The sequence below is a fragment of the Drosophila nasuta genome, chromosome 3 (genome assembly GCF_023558535.2).
Source record: "Drosophila nasuta strain 15112-1781.00 chromosome 3, ASM2355853v1, whole genome shotgun sequence".
NCBI lineage: Eukaryota > Metazoa > Arthropoda > Insecta > Diptera > Drosophilidae > Drosophila > Drosophila nasuta.
This window is the reverse complement of record NC_083457.1, coordinates 7,663,123-7,686,923: the sequence shown is the minus strand read 5'-3', so window position 1 is coordinate 7,686,923 and position 23,801 is coordinate 7,663,123. Positions and strand designations below refer to the sequence as shown.

Here is a 23,801-nt window from a genome sequence, read left to right as displayed (position 1 = left end):
GCCTCGCTAATCCAAAGCAGGTGCTTATATCTATATAGCATAATCTTCTGCCGGAACTTTCAGAACTCGATTCAGGTAGCCGCGTCTTTCCGCTGAAACTGAAGCTAGGTACAAATGCAAAAGCAGGCCCGTCATAAAATTGAAAACACAGTTTGAAATGTTTGAAACATGGAAAGACATATGTTTTTACCAATCTACATATACATACATATTTAAATTCAGCATCCGAAACATAAAAATGATATCCTACATACTTTCAAATACACAATGTGTACAGAAGTGCATGCTTCTCATTTATATCTAAGACTTAATGCTACAAAATTCTTTAATCAAGGGGGCAGTCTAAACGAAAATGTCTTTTATGGCTTTGGTTCTACTTATTATTAAGGAAAATGGTAACTAGGTAAGTTCATTGGGTTTTTCCTTGCTGGGTGACTTATTCTCCTTGCCGCCATTGGCCAGACGATTCATGGCCACCAATTCCATCAGATTTACGCGACTTCTTTTCGGTGTACTACGATTTGCCGAGCCGGAATTGCCACTTTTGTTGAGTGTCTCACGTGGTGGCGTCTGTAGGAAAACGCCCTCGAAGATGGTCTCCAAACTGTTGGCACGGGTAATGCTAGCTATGGACTCATTGCCGGCCGCATTTTCGTTGGGTGCACTGATTTGTGCATTAATTTCATGCAAGGCAACGAAGTCTGGATTGTTTTGACGGCCAGGGCTACTCTGTTCTTGCTGTCCATTCTCAGCCTTGGGAGTTGCTTCAATGTCCGACATGTTGAGGTCGTCGATGGGCGACGGTGTGCGTCCATGTGGGGAGAAGGCTCTAATCTCAAAGGCTGGCAACTCATCACAGTCCGTAGGTTCGTCGTGATCACGTTCAAAGGCCAAGGATAAATCACTTTCGCTCTCGAGCGATGACAACGAGCACTGCAGGCGAAAGGAGCTGTTTAGCTGCAGCTCAATGCTGCACATCTTTAGTGAAGTATTATTTACCGCATCCAAGTCCGCAGTTGTTACTGTTGCTGCTCTCTCCATGTTGTTGTCCTTCAGGTTTGCAGGTCTCAGATTCAATGCCGCGAAATCGTCAAGCATTACAAATATATGTTCGTTTATGCCTGCGCCGCCTCTCGTCTGGCTGCCTTCTTTTGTGTTATTGTCGCGAATTCGAAGAAAAGTGTTATTGCAGGTAGCGAAACGCAGAAACGAGCACGCGTTTCAGAATTATTGCCGCACCGGTCGGCTGGTAAACAAATTCATAAATTGTTGCGTTTGGAAATCAGCGTGACCGGAACTCTAATATTTGAAATATACTGTTGAACCCCTCAAAAACATACCATATTCGCAACAACTGGTCTGCTTCTGGTTGTAGTAAGGCGCAACTTATAGAATAGTTTTTGATTTTATATATCTGTATTTGTTGGTTTCGAATGGCATACGAATCTGCGAATGAAAGAACAGAGAGAAACGAAGTTTTTGAAAATTCAAAAGCGGGACACAATATACCAAAAAGATACTAACCAAAGATGGTTACACTGAAGCGCCTTTTTATCGATAAGTGCAAACTCAATTCATTGACTGTGTGGCCACAGCAAACTATGCTGTAATTGACTGTTGTACAGCACTAAATTATTTTTGTCAGTTGAATTTGAATACCAATTTTAATTGAATTATCAATATATGTAATTCAATTAAAAAGTGCATAAAGCAATTCGCATTTTTGCTTGTTTTGGAAAAATTAGTGACCAAAAGAAAAAAAATAATTTTTTATCAAGGAAACAAAGATATTTAATTAACTTAGTTTTCGTAACTTTTATTCGATTCTGTCTTTTGGTTTGTGTTTGTTTTGCATTTGCTAATTAAACAATTTAATTAGTGAAGTTATCGTACACCGTTGAAATTCATAAATTATAGATGTACTGTTTGAGTTTATCCATATTCATACATTGATTTATAGCTTTTATTTCTGCAAGTATATTGCAATTTTGCATAGTGTAACATTTAATTTTTTGTTTTTTTTTTTCAATTCAATTTATTACCAAGTATTTAAGCTTTTAGCTGCGCTTTTTTCACACTCAACACATTTTGTTGCGTTTGTCATACAAAACAATTAATATTAATAATTAAATTATTTAACAAATATTTAAAGCCTATTTCAAAGTATACATACATACATACATATAATACATACATACATAATCAATAGGTTTATGTTATTTTGTTGTCCTAAATTTAAATACAATTAATTAAAGTAATGCCTATAAGAAAACAGTTTTTGTTTAGTTTTGTTTGTTTTGTTTTGGAAGTATCTCTCTTAGTTGAGCGCGCAGATTTTACTATATTGTTTTCGATAATATATATTAATATATTGGCCTATATGCTTGTTTTACGTTGAAGAGTGAAACATGAAACAGTTTGCAACAATAGTGTGCCTAAACATTTAATTAAATTCAATTGGGTTTCCCATTTATCTTATACGAGTATGTTATTACATGTCAATTCTTCTTTTTTTTTGCTTGGATGTTTGTTTGTATAATTTTGATGGTTTTTGGTTTTTGTTATTTAGTAGCTTTTTCTGTTTTCCTATATTAATTTGAAAAGAGCAAGCCCACATTAAAGCTGACCTTGAGGTCTGCCTTTCCCTCCCATCGGTTGAACGCTTTTTACGAGTATATATAGTGTATATATAACAGCTAAGAGCGTCCAGACATGTCCTTTGAAATAGCTCTTTCTAAGCATTTTGAAACACCCAAAAAAAGTGAAAAGTGAAACTAAGATTGAGTCACCCGACAAATGAATTTTTTTTTAGTGAAAGTCAAAATAAAAGTTTGTTATTCATAATCAAGAAATTTACTAGTAAGTAATTTATTATAGACTAATAAAAAATTGCTCGCCTTCTAATTAATATATAAAAATTTACATTTATTGTATATTGTATGTTTTTTGAGTTTTGGTTTTTTTTTGTAATGAACATTCGAGATCTTTGTACAAATGAGTGAAACCATATTGAAATGTTTCTTTCCCTCTGCCGATGCAACATCAGCTGAAAAAAGCAGTGTACAGCACCACTTTTTTCAGGTGTTTCATGAAATACTACACTATATTTATATATCTTTCTTTACTATATACTTCATATGTCTCTTTGGCACAAACTTTGAGTAAGGCTCTCTCTTTCGCATCTGTGTTGAACTCTGCTGAAATCATCATATCACTTCATGCCCAATAGTCTTTTAAATGCGCGTCTATAATCCAAATTGAATATCGTATAAATAACCGGATTTAGACCCGAATTAATATATCCCAACCAGGTGATAAAATTCTTAAACTTGTCGGATGGACAGCAGCTCTGGCAAAATGGCAAAATCACGTACATGAGAAAAAATGGTAGCCAGCAGATGACAAATACACCCATTATGATGCCCAAAGTTCGAGCTGCTCTTCGCTCCTTGGACAGCGAGATCTTTTGCTTCTCCTCGATGAACTGATTCACGGTGCTCGGTTTCTTTTGCAGTGATGTTGCCGACGTGGGGCCAGTCGATGACTGTGGCGGTGTTAGTTTCAACGATGTCTGCTCCTCGGCTTGTGTCACACAAACCTGCAAAAAGTAAAATTCAATTTTGGAATTAAACTATTTGAATTAAAATTCAGTGTACTGTCGAGAAATGCATCTGCAACTAATTACTTATCCAATACGATTGCATATGTATATATTATATGTTAATCACAAAATATAGTTTATTTGCCAATATGATTTTTAACTTAAATGCATTGCATTGGACAAAGCAGAATATTCAGTTAATTGCACACCTGTTTAATGGGCATTTTTATCTAGTTAACAAAATTATTAATCGATTGCAATATGAATATGTATGAAACTTATTTGTTCAATTAATATGTTGACTTAACTTTTATACATAATTTTTTCTAAATTATATGTAACTTAAATGCATTACATATAATTGCATTTTTGAGGCATCTCATTTGATGTTTTGCCTGAACATTTTTTAGTTAAATGCACAACAGCTGTTCGATTGAACCTCATAACTGATTAACAAATATACTGATTATATGCATAACTCTTAAGTCGCATTAAGTAAGGAACAAACATTGTGTGCAGATTGGGACTTTAAAAAGTTTAAACACAAACAATTTTCGACTTCGTTTACAAATGCCAAACAATTGATGGACATATGTATGTTTGCAATTTTAAATTAAATTAAATTAAAAGTTGTTTAACGCTGTAAATAAATCAAACTTACCTGTATACAACCTTTGGGATCACTGCCGCTTTCAGTGCTGATCTCTGCATCGGATTTGACGGCAGTGTTGTTGCTGCTGTTGCCGCCTTGGGGCAGCAGCTGTTGCTCACCATGTGGCTCACAGGCCGACGACGAGGACTGCGATCTGCGGCCCGAGCGCGCCTTGCCGTGCTTAATCGAATCCTTTATCTTGGCGCGTCGTGACTTTTTCACCAGGACAACAACATGTTGTTGCTGCGACTGCGTCTGCTGTTGCTGCTGTTGCTCATTGTTCGGCTCCTGCTGTGCATGTGTCTCGCTGCTGATGCTCTCCTGATCGTTTTGTATCATGGGCGTGGCAAAGTTGGCACGATCCCGACCACAACACAGCCAGCTGGCGCAAAGACTGCTCAGTGCACGTGCCTTGGAGCTAGTTGAACTATTGCCGGCAGGAACATTGCTGGCATTGATCGTCTCCACCTCGGTGGTCTTCAGGGCAATCGTATTCATTTTGTTGGCCTTGGCGCGTTCCCTTAAACGACGTCTCGTGGCCACAAATATCTCAATGTACACAATTGTCATAATGATCAGCGGTATAAAGAACGAGCCCAGCGACGAATAAATGACGTAGCCACGCTGTGAGGTAAGCTCACATGGCGTGGCGCTGGTGAACTCATCGGGCCAATCATTCCAGCCAATCAATGGCGGACTGCTGATGAGCAGCGACAGCAACCAGACGCCGGAAATCAAGAGCAGCACTCGTCCCACTGTTCGCTTCTGAGCATAGTTGATGGGATCCGTGATGGCCCAATAGCGATCCAATGCAATGGCGCACAAATTCAAGATGGATGAAGTGCAGCAAAGCACATCACAGGTGAGCCACAGCTTGCATAAATGTATGCCAAACTCCCAGCGACCCAGTATCGAGTAGGCCACATTAAATGGCAAGACCAGTAGGGCAACAGTTAGATCGGCCACCGCCAGCGAGACGATGAAAAAGTTTTGCACAATACGCAAGGGTTTGTAGGTGAAGACGCTCAATATCACAAGAATGTTGCCAATTATGGTCAGCACTATGATGATGGACAGCACCAGGGCTGTGAGCAGCGCCTCCCATTCGGGCACAGCCAGTTGCAATCCCAAAATGCTGCCCTGGAACTCTTCCATTGCTGTGGCGCCGCATTCTTGCGTTGACTCGACAATTGTGGCTGCCGTTGTTGTTGCTGTTGTCGTTGATGTTGTTAGGCTGTCGACCAGCGAACCCGATAAATTGGCTGCCAGTGCGGCAGCAACTGTTGTCGTTGCTGTTGCTGTTGTCGATGTTGCTGCTGTCTCCACAGATGCTGCTTCTGCTGCACTGCGTCCGTTGCCTGTTGCGGCAGCTGCCCTTGCTGCCACTGTGGATGCCTCGGGCGGACTGTTGACGGCAGCGGCTGCTGTCAACGCTGCCGCGGCCACCGTTGTGGTGACATTTATAAACAAGATTTGATCTGCCGATGGCATTTTGACATCCTGCCAGCAGTGTTCTTCTCACTCTCTCCCTCTCTCTCTCTCTCTCTCTATCTCTTTCGTTCCTTATGCCAGCTGGAGCATGCGTTCGTTCTATGTCGCCTTTTTTGCTCTTATTTTTCGGGTTTTGGTTGGGAACTGCAATGAAAAGTTGTAAAGAAAATTGCGTGTGAAAAAACTGATTTAATTTTTGCGATAATTCCAAAGAGCCAAAAATTACGAATCTGCTTTTCAACTACGATTTTAATACATTAAGAGCTTCAGCTTAAAATTTCTTTAAAGCATATAAATTTTATTTATTTCATTCATTCTTCATTCATTTCATTCTTTTTAAGTTCCCATTTGTTTTTTAATGATTTCATTAATACTTTCTGCTCAAATGTCAATTCTTTAAAGACCTTTACTATATAATAATATTTTTAGAAAGATTGTATATAAATAATGATTATCAATATTAAATTCTAACTTAAAATGCTTAGCTTGAGCCATAAGTTATTTTTAAAATTTATATTATTTTATATGCATTCATAATTCATTCTATTTATATTAAAATTTGTGTCGGTTTTCTATCAATATTAATTGATTTCTATTACTTTAAATTTTAAAAGAAATTATTATTGGAATAAATTTAAAAATTATATAATTTATTTGTTTGACAACTTTCATTGAGATTCGCATATTTATTATTCATTTTAATGCACCCGCAATTAATTTTGCTTAATTTTTGTCAAGAAATTAATGAAATATTAATTTCGTTCTCTGTTTATCGCTTTGGATCTTAAAGCAGTCCCGTTACATACGTAAGTACTTTGTATGTAGCAATTTTTGTTTAGCCTTAAAGCAAATAGTTTAACTTAATACTGGCATATTTGACTTGCTTGATTTGTATCGATTGTTTGACATTTGTATGCAAAATCGAAAAGTTCGATTCGAAGGAGAAAGTTGAGCTCAAGTTTTCCATCAAAGCCAATTGCGAATGTCAAACAAGGCAATCAAACTGATGTCAGATACTAATTATTTATAAGTTCCTCTGTAAACATGCAAAATGCGAGGGAGACACACAAAAATAAAGTGCCAGAGCATCTATGAAATGGATAAGACATTTGACAAAGTGTCCAAAAGCTAAGCAACGAGCACATAACAAAAAAAGGTCAAGTAGTATTTTGTATTCTAGCATTCGCAAGTAGCAAACAATTCTGTAAGAAGGGTCATGTCACAATGCCATTAACAATTTCGCTGGCAGTTTTTAGCTATATAAAATAAGAGTAAGCTAGCTAATTACGAATGTCACATAATGTTAAATGACAGCTGTAAAATAATACAGCAAGTTCCATGTAATCCTTCGACAATACTGTACAATAATAAAAAGCCAGTCTCGATGGTATCGAGTACACAAGATTCTCATTAAACTCACCGAATATTATTTAATTGTTGATTTAGGGCAGTACCATGTTAGCTTACAAATTAAAAAAAGATCTGGGAGATAGTTTACCAGCCGCAAAAATTGCCCAGTTGTATTTTAGAAAACAACAGATTTTTCAGAAAACTAAACCAAAACAATAATCTTCTTTTAATAGCAAAGAACTTTTCAAATTTTTTGCTAATGACAGCAAGATCCCAAAAAACAAACTCAAGCGTCTAAATATGTGAATGTGTGTAAGTTTTGTGTAAGAGTTATGTGTGTGTGTATGTGAGTGTGGCATATCATACACAGCCAGCAGCAAGGACATCTTTGGAAACTTTTCAAAATTCATACACGCTTGTATAGGCAGCATTTACAAAACAAAGACTAAACAACTAAAGCTGCTCAATTGCAGATATGCAAACACATGGCTAACTATATTTTTTTGTACTCTTCTTTAAATAAATATCATCACGCTTAAGGCCGTGTAATTAGCTTATCACTCGGAGTCATTTATTTGATCAGCAGACGGTCAATCTAATTTTGCACAGTGCCAAACTTTATTGCTGAAAAAGTAACTGCAAAACTTTGCCCATATTTGTAATGCACCCAAAAATGCAACTGCCATAAAAATACATACAAAAAAACGCACACTAAAAGCTTTGCCTCGCAGACAGGAATCAAAAACTGAGCTGCAGGTGCATTAGCAGTAAAAATCTCTACAGTCAAAGCAAAAATAAAAAAATGAGGGAAAAATGGGGGCAAACTGAAGCCAGGGGCGAGGCAAACAATTTTTTGGCCTGAATGAAAATGTTTTTGCTGAAGTTGTTTTTGTTTTGGGCGGCGCGCAGTTTATGAGCGGGTTATTTTGATTAATGTTCTCTTGCTGCGAATCCTGCAGCCGACTGTGTGGCATGAAGAAGTAAACTACGACTGCAGTTGGCATCAGCCAGCAAGAGGCAAGAAGCAAAAGGCTAAACGGATATATGTGTCAAGCGCTGAAAGCTCCAAAAATACGGCGCAACAATTATGTGAAATTTATAGACTACGCCAAGATTAAGTTGCTTGGAAGGCACTAAAGACATTTGACTTCTTAATCAGCGACCAAATGATTTTCATTTGTGTATAATTAAATTTACATTTTTATAATTTATAATTGCTTTAATTAAATGTAATACAAGTTGTTTTTGTTATATAATTCACATTAGTCTTCAATTGAAGTGAAATGAGATAATGCATGTGTAATTATAACGCAGTCATGAGTAAAATTCCGTAAAAAAATAAGCGGAAATCTGAGTTATGCTTAAATCAAAGAGAAAACTTTTTAATGATTTTGTTTGCCTTTGTTATGTCTGTGTGATGTTTGCGTAAAGATGCCGCCAACAAAATATTTAAACGAATTTTTCGCTTTGCTTTTAATGAGGCGAATCATAAAGCGTAAATTGTTGGTCAATATTTACGACTACCATTGAAGAAAAAAAATTACCTGACAACCAGGAAAAAAACAAGAAGTTCAACAGTCGATGGCAATTAGCAGAAATTGCTAAGATATTTCTCTTTTGTTCAACAATATTTGCATAATATATGTATGGCGTATTTTGTTGTGGCTTTTGTGGCCTATTTTTAGCAGATAAAGTGGCCTATAAATAAAAGTTCAATTTGCGCCAGCAACGCTTCAACTTGGGCATACTTAATGTAAGTTAAGCACAAAATGAATTAAAGACGAGACATCTCAGACACACAGAAAAAGACAATTAAATAAATGAAAACAAGAATTTGTGAATACTTTGCTTAAGTTAGTATTGAACATGATTTATGCTTGACAGCAGAAGATAATTTGTGGTTCTTTTAGGTTTCGTAATGTCATCAAAGTTGAACGGCATCACGTTCTCTTGCAATACTGTAACCGTTGCGATTAAACTTCAATTCCCAACCTGGCCGTATTAACACACCAGTCTCATTCTGTTCATTTCTAATCACCCGACGCGCTGCAACCATTGTCCTCATCACACAGCAGCAACAGAAACAGTTTTGCTTATTCCGAGTATTGCTGCTAAAAGCCATGCTCTTGCTGGTCTGGTAAATGGTATTTCGACCTGTTTTCAATAACGTCGAGTCCAGTGAAATGAAAATGTGGAAAAAGCCTCAAACGTATCTGTGCACAGTGCACACACAAAATAGACACAGATGACACAGTCATAGAGGGACCGACCTGCAATTCCACAATACTCTCGCTCTCGCTCTATCTCTCTCTCTCTTTCTCTGTTCAGGTGACTAGTGAACCATTCAGATATTCATTCATGGCTTAGAATGCCAAATCCATTCACTTTAGTTCTCGTTCTCGTTCAGTTTTTGGGGCTTTTGGCCACGTTCATATTGCGTGCAAATTTTTAGGCTTTCATTGCGCGGCTTTTTGGTTACAATTTTGCAACAACGGCAAATGAGATTGCCAGTTCCATTTGCATTTCGGTTGTGTAAAGATTTTTCAAATATTTAAGTGCAAATTTGTCGCCTTCTTTGAAATCTAGATACCCAAATCGATTTGTCTGCAACCATTTGTTTGTTGCTTCTTTTTTTGAAAGTTTTTTGTAGTTTCGATTTTCGATTTTCGTGTAACACTCTGATGCATGCTTAATGTACAATAAAGTACACCAATACATCAGACAGACAGTTGCAAATTTGTTTACCCTAATGCATGCGTGTGTGTGTGTGTGTGTGTGTGTGTGTGTATTTGTAGAGCAGTGTATCTGTTTACCAACGTGTCTCGTCTTTGAATCCGATTTTTAGAGAGAACTGGGCGAAAAGTGTGTCTTGCATTGCCACGTGTAAAATTCACCTTTCTGCAACTTTTATCAATGACGCATTGAAGTGTCAGGAGAGTGGCAATTGCCAGACAATTTCCCAAATGGAAATTTTGGGTCAAATCACTTTCCGTTCATGCTGACAGCGACCGTTGCAGAAAATAAAAGAAATTTTTGTATTTGTAGGAATTAAAATATAGCAATATTTTATTGTTTTTTCTTTAAATGCGAATTTTACAATTTTTAATTTCTGTATTCAATTGGTAATAAACATAAGTTAAAAAAAAACCAATCCAAGGAATTTATTTAGAGAATAATATAAAATGTACTAAAGAATATATATAGATTTGCAAGTCCTATAAATAGGTATAATAAAAAAGATATAAATTTGTTGATACCTGATTTGTTTTTTCTACTTTTTTAATCAATTAAAGAAAAAATACTTAAAGACTTTATTTCAAAATCGAAATAAGTAGAATGTTGTATATAGACATTATAAATCAGGAAAAGTAATTCCAATAATAATCAGTAAATTAATTCAAAAATTCAGAAAGTATTGAAGTCATTGAAACCGCACATGAATTTTTACCAGAAGCGCTTTAATTTTCATTTACGAATGAATAAATAAGTTAATTATGAGACGCATGTTTATGATGAGTAATCACAGCAAATCAAGTGTCAAATTGGGAATGCGGGATCAATGCCTATCCAGTTGCTGACACATTTGCCCTTTTAGCTTATGCCAATCATACATAAATCTTCGACATTTTCTATATGTCAGCAATTTGCATGTTGCAGCTCTGGAGATGGGAGATGGAGAACTGCCCGTTAATGCGGGCTCTGCATTTTAAAAATTGATGCATTCTTGTGCACCATCGCAGCACTGACTGACAAGACAAAGAGAGACAGAAACGCAGAGCAAAAGAGAGGGAAGAGATGGACAGTTAGCCCTCGTTTGCAGGACAGAGACGTGCGTACCTGACACATTGACGATGACTACGAGAGAGAAGCGAGAAGCGAGCAACGAGGAATGAAAATCATCGGTAAGGCAAACCAGCCATGTAAACTGCCAACTAATGTGAATGCACACGTGTGTGTACGTCTGTATGTGTGTGTGTGTATAACACACACAACGAACCCACACAGATACGCCCACAACTGTCAGTCAAAAATTGCACTCGAATGCACATTTTGTGCGATTGTAATATGCATTTTACATTGGTCTCAGCATATCGAACATTGTTCCATGGCCTCAGGCGAAATCTGTTTGGCAAGAATGTGTGTGCAAGTATTTGGCTTAAAAGTCTGAAAGTTGCCATTTTGGCAGGCTCCCAATTTAATTGCGTCCGACTTTTCAAACAACATTTCCAAGTGCATTGTGAGAGCTGCTCTTAAGCTTATAACTAATATTATTATATGCTCAAGAGTTTTTGCATGAAAAGAATAACGTGCTTAGCAAATTTGAAATTGAAAAATTTCTTAAAAATTGTGCGTATACAACTTTCAGTAACAAATTTAAAATGTAATACAATTTGATAACTTTCGACTCAGTCTTTAACTTAATAAATACAAATTATAAATAATTTAGTGCAAAAAAAGGTTTTAAGGCATGCGGATGTTTATTAAAATTTGAAATTAAAATTATTATTGCCAAAAATAAATTCGTATTTAAAGCATTTTTATTTCTCTTGTCTATAAGTAAAATAATTTTAATGTATTTCCTTTAATGTTTTAATGGAACAAATTAATTTTAAAGCATACGATTTTTATTGAAATTATAACTCATAAATATATTTACAACTATATAAATATATTTATTTATTTATCTTGACTCAAAGTAGAATAATTTTAATGTGTTCGTTAATGTGTTTCGTGAATTTTTACGTTTGCTTAACATAAAATATTTCATGTTTTTATTATCGTGTCAGCATCTTTTTGCTATACGCATAGTTTTATTATTGGTTTTTTATTCATTTTGAAGAAATTGCCTTGTGGGATTTGTGCTCGGTTGGCCTGGCCCACTGTGTCATCCACACACTTCTTATCAATTTATTTTGCTGTTGTTGTCGGATGCCGTCATAAGCAAATTTTCTATGCGACATCACATATAAACAGTATTCCGTTGCTTCCCTTGGCAGTTGTGTGTGTACGTGTGTGTGCAACTCTGCGTATGCGCAATATATGTACATAATTGCATATCCTGGATGGGACAGCATTTTTACGTTTTTTGTTGTTGTAGATGCAAGTATAAAGCTTAAATTGTTGTTTGATTCTGTGGCTGCAGCAAGTTGTGGCAATGATGCAGCTAAAATGAGCTGTTCGCTGGCTAATGTGGCGTATGCGTAATTTGCCAATTTGGCTAATTTGATGGCACCTTTCTTCTGCTTCATTCTCACGCCAATCAATTTACTTGCATACCAAATAATTAATTAAAAAACACGTGAGCTTAAAGCGCCCAAGTTAGTATTTGCATATGAATTCCATGCGATTTTTCCAGTATTTATTTTATCTACCCGTGGAGCAGCAGCAGCGGCAACGGCAGCGGCACTCACAGTGGGAGGTTGTTTCAACAAAATCAATTTGCCAGAAACTAATTAATGGTTGCGTATGCATGCTAGGATTTCCCCGTAAAATTGCTAAAAGCCAAAGCAGAGTAATTCAACAACTTAATATCCAATGTTGGCATTGGCATTCGAGATGCTCAACATGTGCAATTATTATTCGGTCGGTCTTTTGATTGTTTTGGCAATTGAACTTTTACTCTTTGCCAAAACTGAAACTGCCTCATGTCTATTTGATGTTTGTTTGTTAGTTTGTTTGGCTTTGCATTGATTTGATTTGATTTGATTTGATTGATTTGCTTTTTTCTGTTCACTTAACTCTCAACTCACGCCACGTCCAATGCTCGACTCGACTCGCATCTCTGCCATTTGGCACTTTGACTCTTTTGTTTCAGTCACACAAACAATAAAAGAAAACAGAAAAACGTTTGTGAAAACAAATCAGAGAAGGTCGATCGACAGTGTGTTCCTCTATTTCTCTCTCTCTCTTTTTTCTTTTTTTTTTATCATGTGTAGAATTTCCACTGTGAAAAGTTTTTAAATTGCTATGCAACTGTATTTCGCAATTGTTTGCTGAATGGTCATCGAATTCTCAATTGGTCTGCGGGATTGCGTGAAACGTTTTTGTGCGCTTCTATTTACCAACTAGCTGAATAATAAATATAATCATTTTGCAGTAGACCAATCATTTATGATGAACTTTTTTAAAACAAATATGACGAATCGACATGAGTTTGTACAAATTTTGTTTAACTTGGCACAAGTATTTTTGCAGCAGGGGTAAATTTATTTAATGGAAATCTATTAAAGTCTATTATAGAATGTAATTGCTTAATAAGAGATTCACTTAATTTGCCGAGTATTTATTAAATTTGAAATTTTTTTCGGTTCACGAAGTTATAAATAAACAGCCTTCAATAAAATTCTTTGAATTTGTGTAGTCTTTCTCACATAACAATGGCATTTAGGATATAAGAGCAAACTTTTTAGAAAAGGTTTCTTCGTTTATCCTGTTTATTTTTAAATATATTGTAAAACCTGTAAATTAATATAGCATGAAAGAATTACAAAAAAAGGTATAATATTTTGATTGTTATTATATGACTTTTTTGCAAACAAACTTCTCAGAAAAGGGTTTTCGCTTAATCCTTTTAATTTTTAAGTATAATGTAAGCCCTGTAAATTAATACAGCATAAAAGAATTGAAGAAAAGAAGAAGTTTCGCTATATGCATTTTTTGTTTGTGCTTCATTTCTTTGTTTCATTAAAGAGCTTTCCTTTAAGCTTTGTCACATTGCTTTATTGATCGATTCGAAGTTCTTGCGGAACTTCAATTAACTTATAAAGTGCTGCTCAATCAGCCCATTTGTATTGCATTTGCCGCAATCTAATTAAACATTTCCATACAAAACAATGGCCAATTATCCTTGGTCAGGGCCAAATAGCCAGACATGCGTTACGTTGGTTTGAGATTAGTGTGCTTCATCGCAAAAAGCGAGAGAGAGAGAGAGGGAGAACCTTTTTTGTTCAATTTAGTTGGCTAGGAAATGTAATAAGCATTGTTATGGCCAAAGTTCGATGATGAAATTGATGGCCCGTTTCACTGTGTGACTGACTGTCTGAGTTGCGTTGTCGTACGTGTTGAGAGGTTTGAGTTTGATTGAAAAGGCATTGCTTTGACCCCGGTAATAAAAACTAAAAGGGCAATACAATCCAAGTCGAGTCCATTCCAGGCAGTCAGTCAGCCAGTCAGTCAGTGCAATGTAATACGGTAGAGAGTATTGCTTACTGACAAAGTTGTTGGCCAGTCTGGCGCCCAAGTGTTAGTTAGGATTGCAATTGCCAAACAGACGGCGCCCATCCATAAAAGCACAATAAACTCGAGCTGTTTATAGGAGCTTTCTTCGATTGTGTGTTCAGTCGATTATATGTTTATTTTGATTGTAACAAATCGAGCATAAAAAGCCAACCAAATTAACGTTCCACTTGCAACTCTTCAACTTCTCTATATATAGATATTCTTTCTGTCCTTAGCCAAATCAAATGCAATTCGTGCTGGCTAGAGGCGTAAATTCGCTTTAAATTCATTGCATGGCATTGCAGTCCTTTGCCTGATGTTGCTCATCAATATGAGAAGCCAACAGCAGACAGTCGACTGTCGACTCTAGAGCAGCAGCAGCAATAGAGTACAGACTACTGACTACAGACTGTAGATAGCTTTGACACTGAGCAGATTTGTCAGCTCGACAATTCCCCAAACGATAGTCGAGCTAAGCAAACTGGATGTGGAACTGGAGCTGGAGTTGGGACTGTTGTATCAGCTGCAGCAGAGATACTTTGCCCAGTACGTGATGCCTCAGCTTTTGGGGTAAAATTTACTTGCTCGCATTTATTACATGCTATTTCGTTGGCACTACAGTGAATATTTGCGGCCAAGATATTGCCACAAAATAATGTAGTAGACTTTTGCAAAATGAGGAATAATAAAAGAAATATACGAGTTTGACCTAAATTTGCGGTTATTGCAATTACACTAGTAATTTGCTAATTAAGTGGTTTGCAAATGGATTATTGAAATAGGAATTAGTTTCTCTATTTCTTTACTCTCTCTCTCTCTCTCTCTCGCTATCTCTGTTTTCCTCTTCAAACTAAGCAATCCAATTTGTCTCTCGTTGACCTTCCCCCACAACTGCTAATATATCTTTCGATCCATCTGACAGCTGTCACAATTGATTGCTTTAACGTATTAGTTTTAGTTATTGCGCTTGGCAACTGTCAATACTATCTAACAATTGATTAAGTGCTAAAACCGAATCTCAAATTAGCAAACTAAATCTAAAACTAGCCGTGAATATTTTGTCCATCCATAGATACGACAAGAATTAATTTTGATAAAAATGAATACGAGTTTCGTTTCGCAGAATTTTACTTTCGATTTGGCATTCTGAGCGCTACCCGCACTCTGATCGATGTTGGCATTTATCTAGACTATTTTTACAGCCATATTTTCTACTTTCGCTGTGGCCATCATCATGTGGCATATATAAATCATATTTGGCAGCCACTTGACGCGTGAGAAATGCGCAGTCAGCAGCTCCGTGTACTCACCATTAGCACTTGGTCCGGATATATTCAGCGAGTTGTTGTTTGATTTGGTTTCGCTTCGAGTTTCGTTCCCTGTTTAGTTACAGCTATTTTTTGTGTGCAGCTGCACACTGAGTTGAATTAGCATGTAACACCATATAACATATAGCATAAAGACGTACAATCCTCACACAAATCACTGGAAATACTTTGTTATCTACTAGCAGAAAAGCAAGCAATTTGTATGCATCAAATGCAAACAACGAGTAAATATATTACACAATCATTGCCACACCAATTGTTGTTTATTGTCCTCAGCCAAAGAACTCTTTTTTTATGTGCATGTCAAATGCATTGCTATGCACAATGTGTAGCGCGTTTCTTTTTATTATATATTATTTAGTATTATTTATAATGCGGCGGGGTTACACGTTATTTTCTTGGTATAGATTAGATTTGGATTCAACCGCGCGCGGCAGCTGCTGTGATGTCGCACTTGTCCCGGATACGTATTCAGCTGCCGTGTGCCGAACAGACTGTTAAGACAATTCACAGAGGGCAGAGCCCAATTCGTTTTTTGTTTTTCAATTGCAAAACAAGTGCGAGTATTCGACATGGTCGACTTTTCGATGCGCTATAATTTCATTGCAGATACATATTTCCAACTTTCTTCCAAATTCCTTTACGAAAATTTCCTTAATAAACTTCGAAAAATATTCTAAAATTTTCATTTCTTCACTCAGTTTTAATAACATCATATCACTTTACTGTTGTTTACCAAATCCCATAAATTGAAGCAATAATATGCGCTCTTGTTGTGCTAGTTATTAACGGATTATGTAAACAATATAATGAGTTTGTAAATTAATGTTTCCATTATTAACTTTTCAAGCAAATTGAGCATGCCCGACGAGCATGGACGAATACCTTAATATGCTTATACAACTGCATTGCTTGACCTTTAAGGTAAATAAAGTCAAGAAGCTTCCGTTAAAAATGCTGATAATAAATTTTGTTATGAAGTTTTTCCTTATTATCTGTTGTTTATCTTGATAAAGCACTTTTACTGCGGTTGCTGCTTATCTGATCTGTCTACACACTGCTTGCGCAGGCATTTGAATAAATGCAAGCAGCGCACTGCTTATCAATTTCCGGTCAGATCAAATAGTGCACCGCTTGCAGGCATATGCAAACATAAACAAGCAGTTCGTAATGCTTTATTAATATCATAAAAAATTTTAGAGCTGTCATTCAATCTACCCTATTTATAATTAATGTAAAGGGTATTAAAGATCTTTGTATGGCCATTCAAATTACTGGCGCAACGTGTAGGCGATGCATGGCCCATTCATAGAAATGCTACACGCGTGTATCCCAAACAGTAGCAGAGCCATAAATACGTTCAAAAATATTTTTCGTGTGATTTTCACTTGTTTGTCCATTGATCGACGGAGCGGGGGCAATTCTAGCTGATACAAGTGCGAGTAGTTGCTTATATTGCAGTACATCTGTGTGTACTACAAACAACTGTCTGTCTGTATATTTAGCGCAATGTTTTCTCTGCTTTTCAGTTGTTTAAATGGGCCGGCTGCTTTTATTTTCTGTTTTATTTTTTTTTTGTGTATTTTGTTTTTTTATGCTGAGAATCCAAAGAAAAAAAATGAGAAAAAAGGAACAAAAAAATCCATAAATAACTACTTCGATTTTTAGCAATAAGTTCTCTTCGACATTTGGGCGGTGTCGACAACTTTATGAGCTACGCAGCGCATGTTTTTGAATTAGCGCGTTTTCTGTGTAGCCAAGGGCGATGGGGGATGGGGTGCTATTGCCTCAAGTACTTGGGGTCCAATCATCAAGTTTCTGCTTTGCCAGCCAGCATTTTCCTTCGTTTTTTTGATGAATTCGACAAATATTGACAATGTGCGTGCCAAATACAAAATAAATCATAGCCGTTTTCGCTTTTCTTTAGTATTTATTTACATGCCGGAAGAACACCAAACGTAAGCGACAACAGCAACAACAAAAGAAACAAACACAACAACATCAACAAGAGGCGCAATTGCTGTGCGTGTCTTCGCACCGGCAACGAAGCCAAGAACGATGAACGTCATCGACAGCTCGTTTTCGGGTTTTTTTTCTCTCATTCTTTTCGTGTGGGCGTGTGGGGTATATTGAGTTTTACTGGGGTACTCGACACACCCACATACACACACACACACACACGTACATTTAATATGGAAATTGAAATGAATTTTGTTTTGTTTTATATTTGTTTTTGCATGGCAACTATTTTGAGCTTTACTTCCTAATTTGCCTTCCCTGTTTCATATTCTCCTTATGCCTTGCTGAAAGGTCATCGATTTGACTGTGGTTTATTGCTGACACTCGCCATAAATCATGGAATATGAAGAGCTATCTGTTCTATTAAATAAATCTCTAGAGATGCCATTGATTAGCCATTCTTTTCGATAGCACTTTGGGGTAAAAACATATTTTTTTAAAATAAAATTTATAGTTTAATGTAGTCTCAACATACTCAAATATTCTTTATCGAAAATGTACAATGTGTTGTGTTCTTAACGAGAATTAAACACTAATTTCAAAATAGACTGTTTTCCAAGTAATAATTAAAAGCAGTTTGTTGTATTTGAAGAAAAGAACACTTCAAAAACACTAATTTGAATAAATTAATTTAAATAATAATAAGATATTAATAATAATTTAATGTACTAGCATGTCTAAATAAAGCATTACTTCACAATGTGTTGTAATCTTAACACTAAAATTAAACATTTATTTCAACATATTTGAAAATGTCAAGAAATTATTTATAGCATTTACAGTTTTATGTAATCACTATATCAGTATATTGAAACTATGATTAAATCTCAATATAATAGCATTTTCCCCCATTGTACTCGTAAGTGACATGACGATTCATAACTCATTTTGATGTAACAGAATTTCGTTTTCATATGTGCCACACGTGGCAAGGTTGGCGTTTCCTTGTCTTCCTAATAGCATCAGCCTCAACTCACCATGCCAACTAGCACAGCTGCTTAGCTCGTTTATATTAGTTGCCGTACATACTCGAGAGACCCTTCAAGTTATCTTTTAATTTCTTTCTGCACGCAAACTTGACTAATTTGGCTTCCTTGAGCATCAATGGGCCTTGAATGTTGCCAAATTTTCAGCTGAATATGAAATTCAACAGTGCCGCACAATGTGGCACTCACACACACACGCATACACAAGCATACACGCACATAAAGCAAATTAGTTACGCCTAATTTGCAACTCATTGTGAGCAACAATTGACTTGCTTATGATACAATTCAAATGGCACCCAATTTTGAAGCACAACATTTGTATTTCGGGGGTGGGAAAGGGGCAGCAAACTCACACACACACACAAACATACACGAGGAGTACACAAGAGGTGAAGATGGAGGCGAAATCGACTTTGCCAATTGATTTCCAGGGCGCACTTGACGCTTCAACGCTAGCACAATGGGGCGTATACGCAATGGAATTAAATTAAAGGCAAAAGGCAACTAGGCGAATGCAAAACGCAACAGCAGCAAGCGCAAAAAGATTAAAGCGGAAAAGACAGGGCAGAGAAAAGCTGAAAGCTGCTTTCCTGGAAGTGAAGAAGGCCACAGCCACAAACAGAGACAGAGCCAGAGCCAGAGCATAGAATATATATTACGGCATAAACCGAAACCATTGAGAATACTGCTATGAATGCGCAGAACAATGAACTATAATTTATATGCCTTGAATTAATTTAAGAAACGGCAAGCGAACTTATCACCTGCCTGCTAACCAAATGAAACATGGCAAAGGACAACAAAGCATAGAAACTGCCGACGACTCCTCCTACAGCTTCCTTAAGCAGCCTTGGGGCGCCATTTATAAGCATATAAGTTGCGAACGTATTGCGTACTATATATTATACTATATATATATACATACATAAATACTCGTCGCTGGCAAATGCAACTCTCTTTGGTGTAGTTGCAGTATTTAGCTTAAACATGCTACAGCTAACAATTTGCGACAGCCGGGGAAAGGTTGTTAGACTAGACTTGCCACCGAAAACTCTTGCCACTTGCTGCCCTCTGGCTGCCGTCTGCTGCCTGCTGCTTATGCCACTCTGCCACTATAGCTTGTATAATTTAATAAGGTTTCGTAAATGTATTGCCAGGAACACAACACAACACAACGAGTTACCTGTATGCCAGATCCTGCCTGCCCCTTATTGTTGCACGTTTTGTAGTTTTCGACAGCTTGTGCTGCTGCTTCTGCTTCTGCTTCTGCTGCTGCTCGGCCATATAATTTCATTATACCCTTGAAAATGGTTGGCATAATAGCTTTGTCGTAAACTTTGTAATAGGCTGGCCAAAAGGGCACTGTAAATTCTTCAGCTATGCGTTGACCCTATTGTTGCTTTTCACCTTGAGCAAATTGTCTTTAAAATAAACTTCTATGTGTGTTATCTCTTTATTTTTAAGTGGAGATAAATTGAGGATTATGCGAGCGGTTTTTGTATTATTTATTAGTAGCAAAGTTTTCAAATTTTGATTAAAACATCAAGCAATTAATAATAAAAATTAGTAAATATATAAGCTATAGATTTTATTCCAAATATTATCTTATTCGGATAGGTTTTTTTTGTCACTTTAGCTGTGGGATAAATTGGGAACTAAGAGCCATTTTGTTGTAATATAATTATTACATCAATTTAATTATGGTATAATAAATAATAAATAAAACATTTTATTTTTCTAATATTTTTCCTTAACTACTTTTTTATAAAATAAAAAAATAAAAAGCAGCAAAGTTTTGTGAATAAGATTAAAATAACAAATAATTATTTTAAGCAAACAGAATAATAATCTTGGAATAAAATATTTGTAAATTCTATAACTGACAAAAATTGTTTGTAATTATTCCAAAATAAACCATGTTTAGAAGCTTAGATCAACTTGGATTTTTAAATGAATTTATCAAATTTTAAAATGTTTTTAATTTTAAGCACATATAGTTGTAAATCATTTGATAAATTTAACTACAAACAAAACAAATATAGATAAAGATTTAAATATATTTAAGTAAATTATTTCCATAATTTATTTCAATTTCAATTCATATATGTTTTGATTGTAGTTAGATTTATTTCCCTATTCAAATATTTTATTGCAAAATCCTTTGCATTTTAGTTCTGAGCTCATTCAAATTTGGTTATGCCGCATTTTGTCGTTCTGCTCTTGTGTTTAAATTGAACTTCAAGTGCTTTGGCCATTGCGGAGAATATAAACATATATTTTTGTGGTCTGTAGCTAGCAACGAGTGTATATATCATCTGTGCGGTTAATGCAATACTTTTGTGCTTATAAATTACTTAGTAGCATTTTCGTGCTGAAATGTTTTGTCGGTTAGTTTGTGTTGGCGTTTGACTTCCTGGTCAGGCTCATAAATTTCAATTTATCTTTAGCTCTTTTCCGTATTTATTTGCAGTTGTTGACAAGTAACATTATGTAGAAGGCAGTGCCGCCCTTTTAATGGAATGTGTGTGTGTATGTGTGTAAAAGACTCAGGCTCAAGGAGAAAGGTTACAACACGGTGAGTTTTAAAAGGCTTTTCTTCTCTCAGGCTGTTGTTGAAAGTAGTGCAGCATTTTATGACAGACCTTTTGCACTTTTATCGTACTACTTGCTATCGTCGTACTCCAAGGCCAGACGAGGGATTTCTGCTTAAGGATGATTTCTTTAAGAGCTTCTGGGTAATGTACTACAATGGGTATCTTTTTCCTTTCTTTTTATTTTGGGTGTGTCAACGCTTGTGTCGCCTCTTGTGTGAGCTGTTTCTTTAATGAATGAATGATTGAATGTAGTAAGAAGTGTGAGTAATTGTCTAGCTTCAAAGAAAACTACTGCACAGCTTAAAGTGCGAAACTTTTATACAGAATTTACTATTACTCTGATTTGCATTCCCAGAAATTGTAAAAATAATATAAAAAAACTACGCTTCAATTGCAAACAGAAAGTTGGATTTTCTTTCCCACTTAATTAAGAGTCTCTCAAGGGTCTCTTCGGCCATCTTTTACTTTAATTTTATTTTGCAATCTTCCGTTTCTCAATATTTTCTGGAACTTAATCAATTTAGTTATCATTATACCATTCCATGTTTTTGTGGCGTTGCTTCTTTATTTTTTTGTTGTGCATTGTTCCATTCAAGAAGTTCTCATTTAAGTTGAGCTTCTTGTCGGTCAGAGTGCTCCTCTTTTTTACACCTGGCAGACGGAAAGGCTCGAAACAAGTGCACAGAAAGTTCAGCACTAGACAACAAGCAGCGGAAAAAAATTAAAAAATTAAAAGTATGCAAGTTGCTTGACTTGCAAATACCCTGTATACATAACTTAAGTACTTTCTTTCATTAAAATGTTTATACTCTTTTTTGTTGTAACATGCTGGGTGTAAAGATGTAAAGAAACTTGCAAGGTGCAAAAAAAAAGTTGTACTCATTAGCATGCGGTTGCTTGCAGCATGACTGCAACACCCTCACCCCTCCCCCCCTCCCACGTTTCTCGCTGCATGTGCTGCTTATGCGTGAGCAACTTTCAACAGCAGACGACAGTTGTGTGTGCTGGGCAGAATCCCCTTTGGATCTTGTGGGCGTTGGCTTAAGCTGAAACCCGAGCCACAAAAAAAGAAGAAAAAAAAAACAAAAATAGAATACGAAAACGAAAAGTTTTTGCAAGCCACTCAGACTCTTGAGTTGTCGTTTGCGGTTGCTGCTATGCTGAGCTGTGCTGTGCTACTCTGCTCTGCGTCCGACGTTCTGTCAAAAACTGTCTGCATCACTGAAAGCGAAAACTGATGAGCAAACAGTTCAGTTCAACCCAAGCCGACGCTCAAGCTTTACACGATTCCCTAGATCCGTCCTCTGGCCCATTTGTCTCATTCCATTCACCAATCGCACATTCCTTTCCTCATTTCCTGCCCCATTCCTGTATCTCAATACCGAATCCAAACCCAAAGTCCAAGGGGAGGCCTAACCGCACTTGCCAGTCGAGTTGAGTGCAATTCACATGCATAGTTTTTCGAGTGCAATTAAGTGAAATTCGTATTAGTTGTAGTTGGATATGTGAGGAATTGTGGATATGTGTGAAACATGTGCCAAGCAGCGAAAAGTATTAGCTAAAGGATGACACGAGCTCAAGAAGATGGCACAAAAACCAAACTTGGACACGTTGCAATAGCAAACCAAGCCAGCCATGCTCTCTCCAAAGGTGGAGAAGGGAAACGAGAGCGAACACACACATGTGCAGTTCGCTCTTGGAAAGTTGTCGTTGGCTCCTTTGATAATGTGGCTAACATGTAACACGCGCTCGCATACAAAGCATGTCATTAAAAGTTGTTTCCTTCCCCGATTCCTCTCAATCCTTCCCTTCCTACACCATCGGCTTAACCACCTTTGCTTGGGGACTGGCTGGTTGGCTGCAATTTCTGTAAACTAAGGACAACTAATGCTCAAGCAATTTCTTTTCAGTTAGTTGTAAGCAGCTCCCATAAAATGGCAAATACTCGCAGTTCTTCTCTAAACAGAGATAGCCTATGTATCTCTCTTTCTCTCTGTCTGCCTTTCTCTCTCTCGCAATGTTATCGAGATTACACATGTTCATATGTCAAGTAATTCTTAAATAATTAAATGCAAGCCTTATTTCAATTGTTCAATGTTTAATAAGTAGCAATTTAAGCTGCTTTTAAATGACATTTTGTAAAAGCTCTGAAATTAAATAGTAGTCAAAAGTGAAATTTGCCGCAAATTAATAGCAATGTTGTAGAATAATTCTGTTTGAGTTATTAATAAGTTATAATTGAATCATTGCAAAAAAAATTATATGGAACTGGAAATTATTATGTGAACTATATTAAGACCTCAGTTAATTAAATGTTGATGTCACAGCAATTAAAAATGCTTTCAATTCAATAGAACAATTCTTAAATAGTAAAAATTAAATTAGGAAAAAAAATATATATAATAAATGTAAAAAACAAGATAAAATTGAATGGTTAAAAAGAGAGTGATGCAAAAATAGTTAAAAAGATTTAAATACAAATTAAAAATTAAAAATCAACAGTTTTATGGAATATCAAAATTAAGTAAATGGTAATGTTTGTCATTTAAGATGATGTAC

The 23,801-nt window shown here is 36.2% G+C and overlaps 2 protein-coding genes across 3 annotated transcripts in view; both read right to left on the bottom strand.

Moving 5' to 3' along the window:
- Positions 1 to 10: 10 nt before the first annotated feature.
- LOC132794518 (uncharacterized) lies at positions 11 to 1,294 on the bottom strand. The gene is made up of 2 exons (XM_060805013.1): positions 1,000 to 1,294; positions 11 to 933 (listed from the first exon to the last, which is right to left on the bottom strand). The coding sequence occupies exons 1-2, from the start codon at positions 1,096 to 1,098 to the stop codon at positions 400 to 402; spliced, it is 633 nt and encodes a 210-aa protein (XP_060660996.1). The 5' UTR covers positions 1,099 to 1,294; the 3' UTR covers positions 11 to 399.
- Positions 1,295 to 2,555: 1,261 nt separating this feature from the next.
- LOC132791493 (tyramine/octopamine receptor) overlaps positions 2,556 to 23,801 on the bottom strand; it is a 37,698-nt gene continuing 16,452 nt past the window's right edge. The window contains exons 1-3 of one of the 2 annotated variants that reach the window (XM_060800435.1): positions 15,623 to 15,897; positions 4,263 to 5,888; positions 2,556 to 3,598 (exon numbers count right to left, since the gene is read on the bottom strand). In XM_060800435.1, coding sequence (XP_060656418.1) covers positions 3,212 to 3,598; positions 4,263 to 5,744 — 1,869 coding nt within the window. In that variant the 5' untranslated portion in view covers positions 5,745 to 5,888; positions 15,623 to 15,897 and the 3' untranslated portion in view covers positions 2,556 to 3,211. Of the gene's footprint in view, positions 3,599 to 4,262; positions 5,889 to 15,622; positions 15,898 to 23,801 lie in introns of those variants that run through there. The other variant, XM_060800434.1, reaches the window with a different exon arrangement.

What these genes read in the sequence shown, in the direction of transcription:
- LOC132794518 (XM_060805013.1), bottom strand. Translation starts at nt 1,098, where the DNA reads ATGCTTGACGATTTCGCGGCATTGAATCTGAGACCTGCAAACCTGAAG. An exon ending in CAACTGCGGACTTGGATGCG is followed by an intron (nt 934 to 999) that starts GTAAATAATACT and finishes TTTCGCCTGCAG; the next exon opens with TGCTCGTTGTCATCGCTCGA.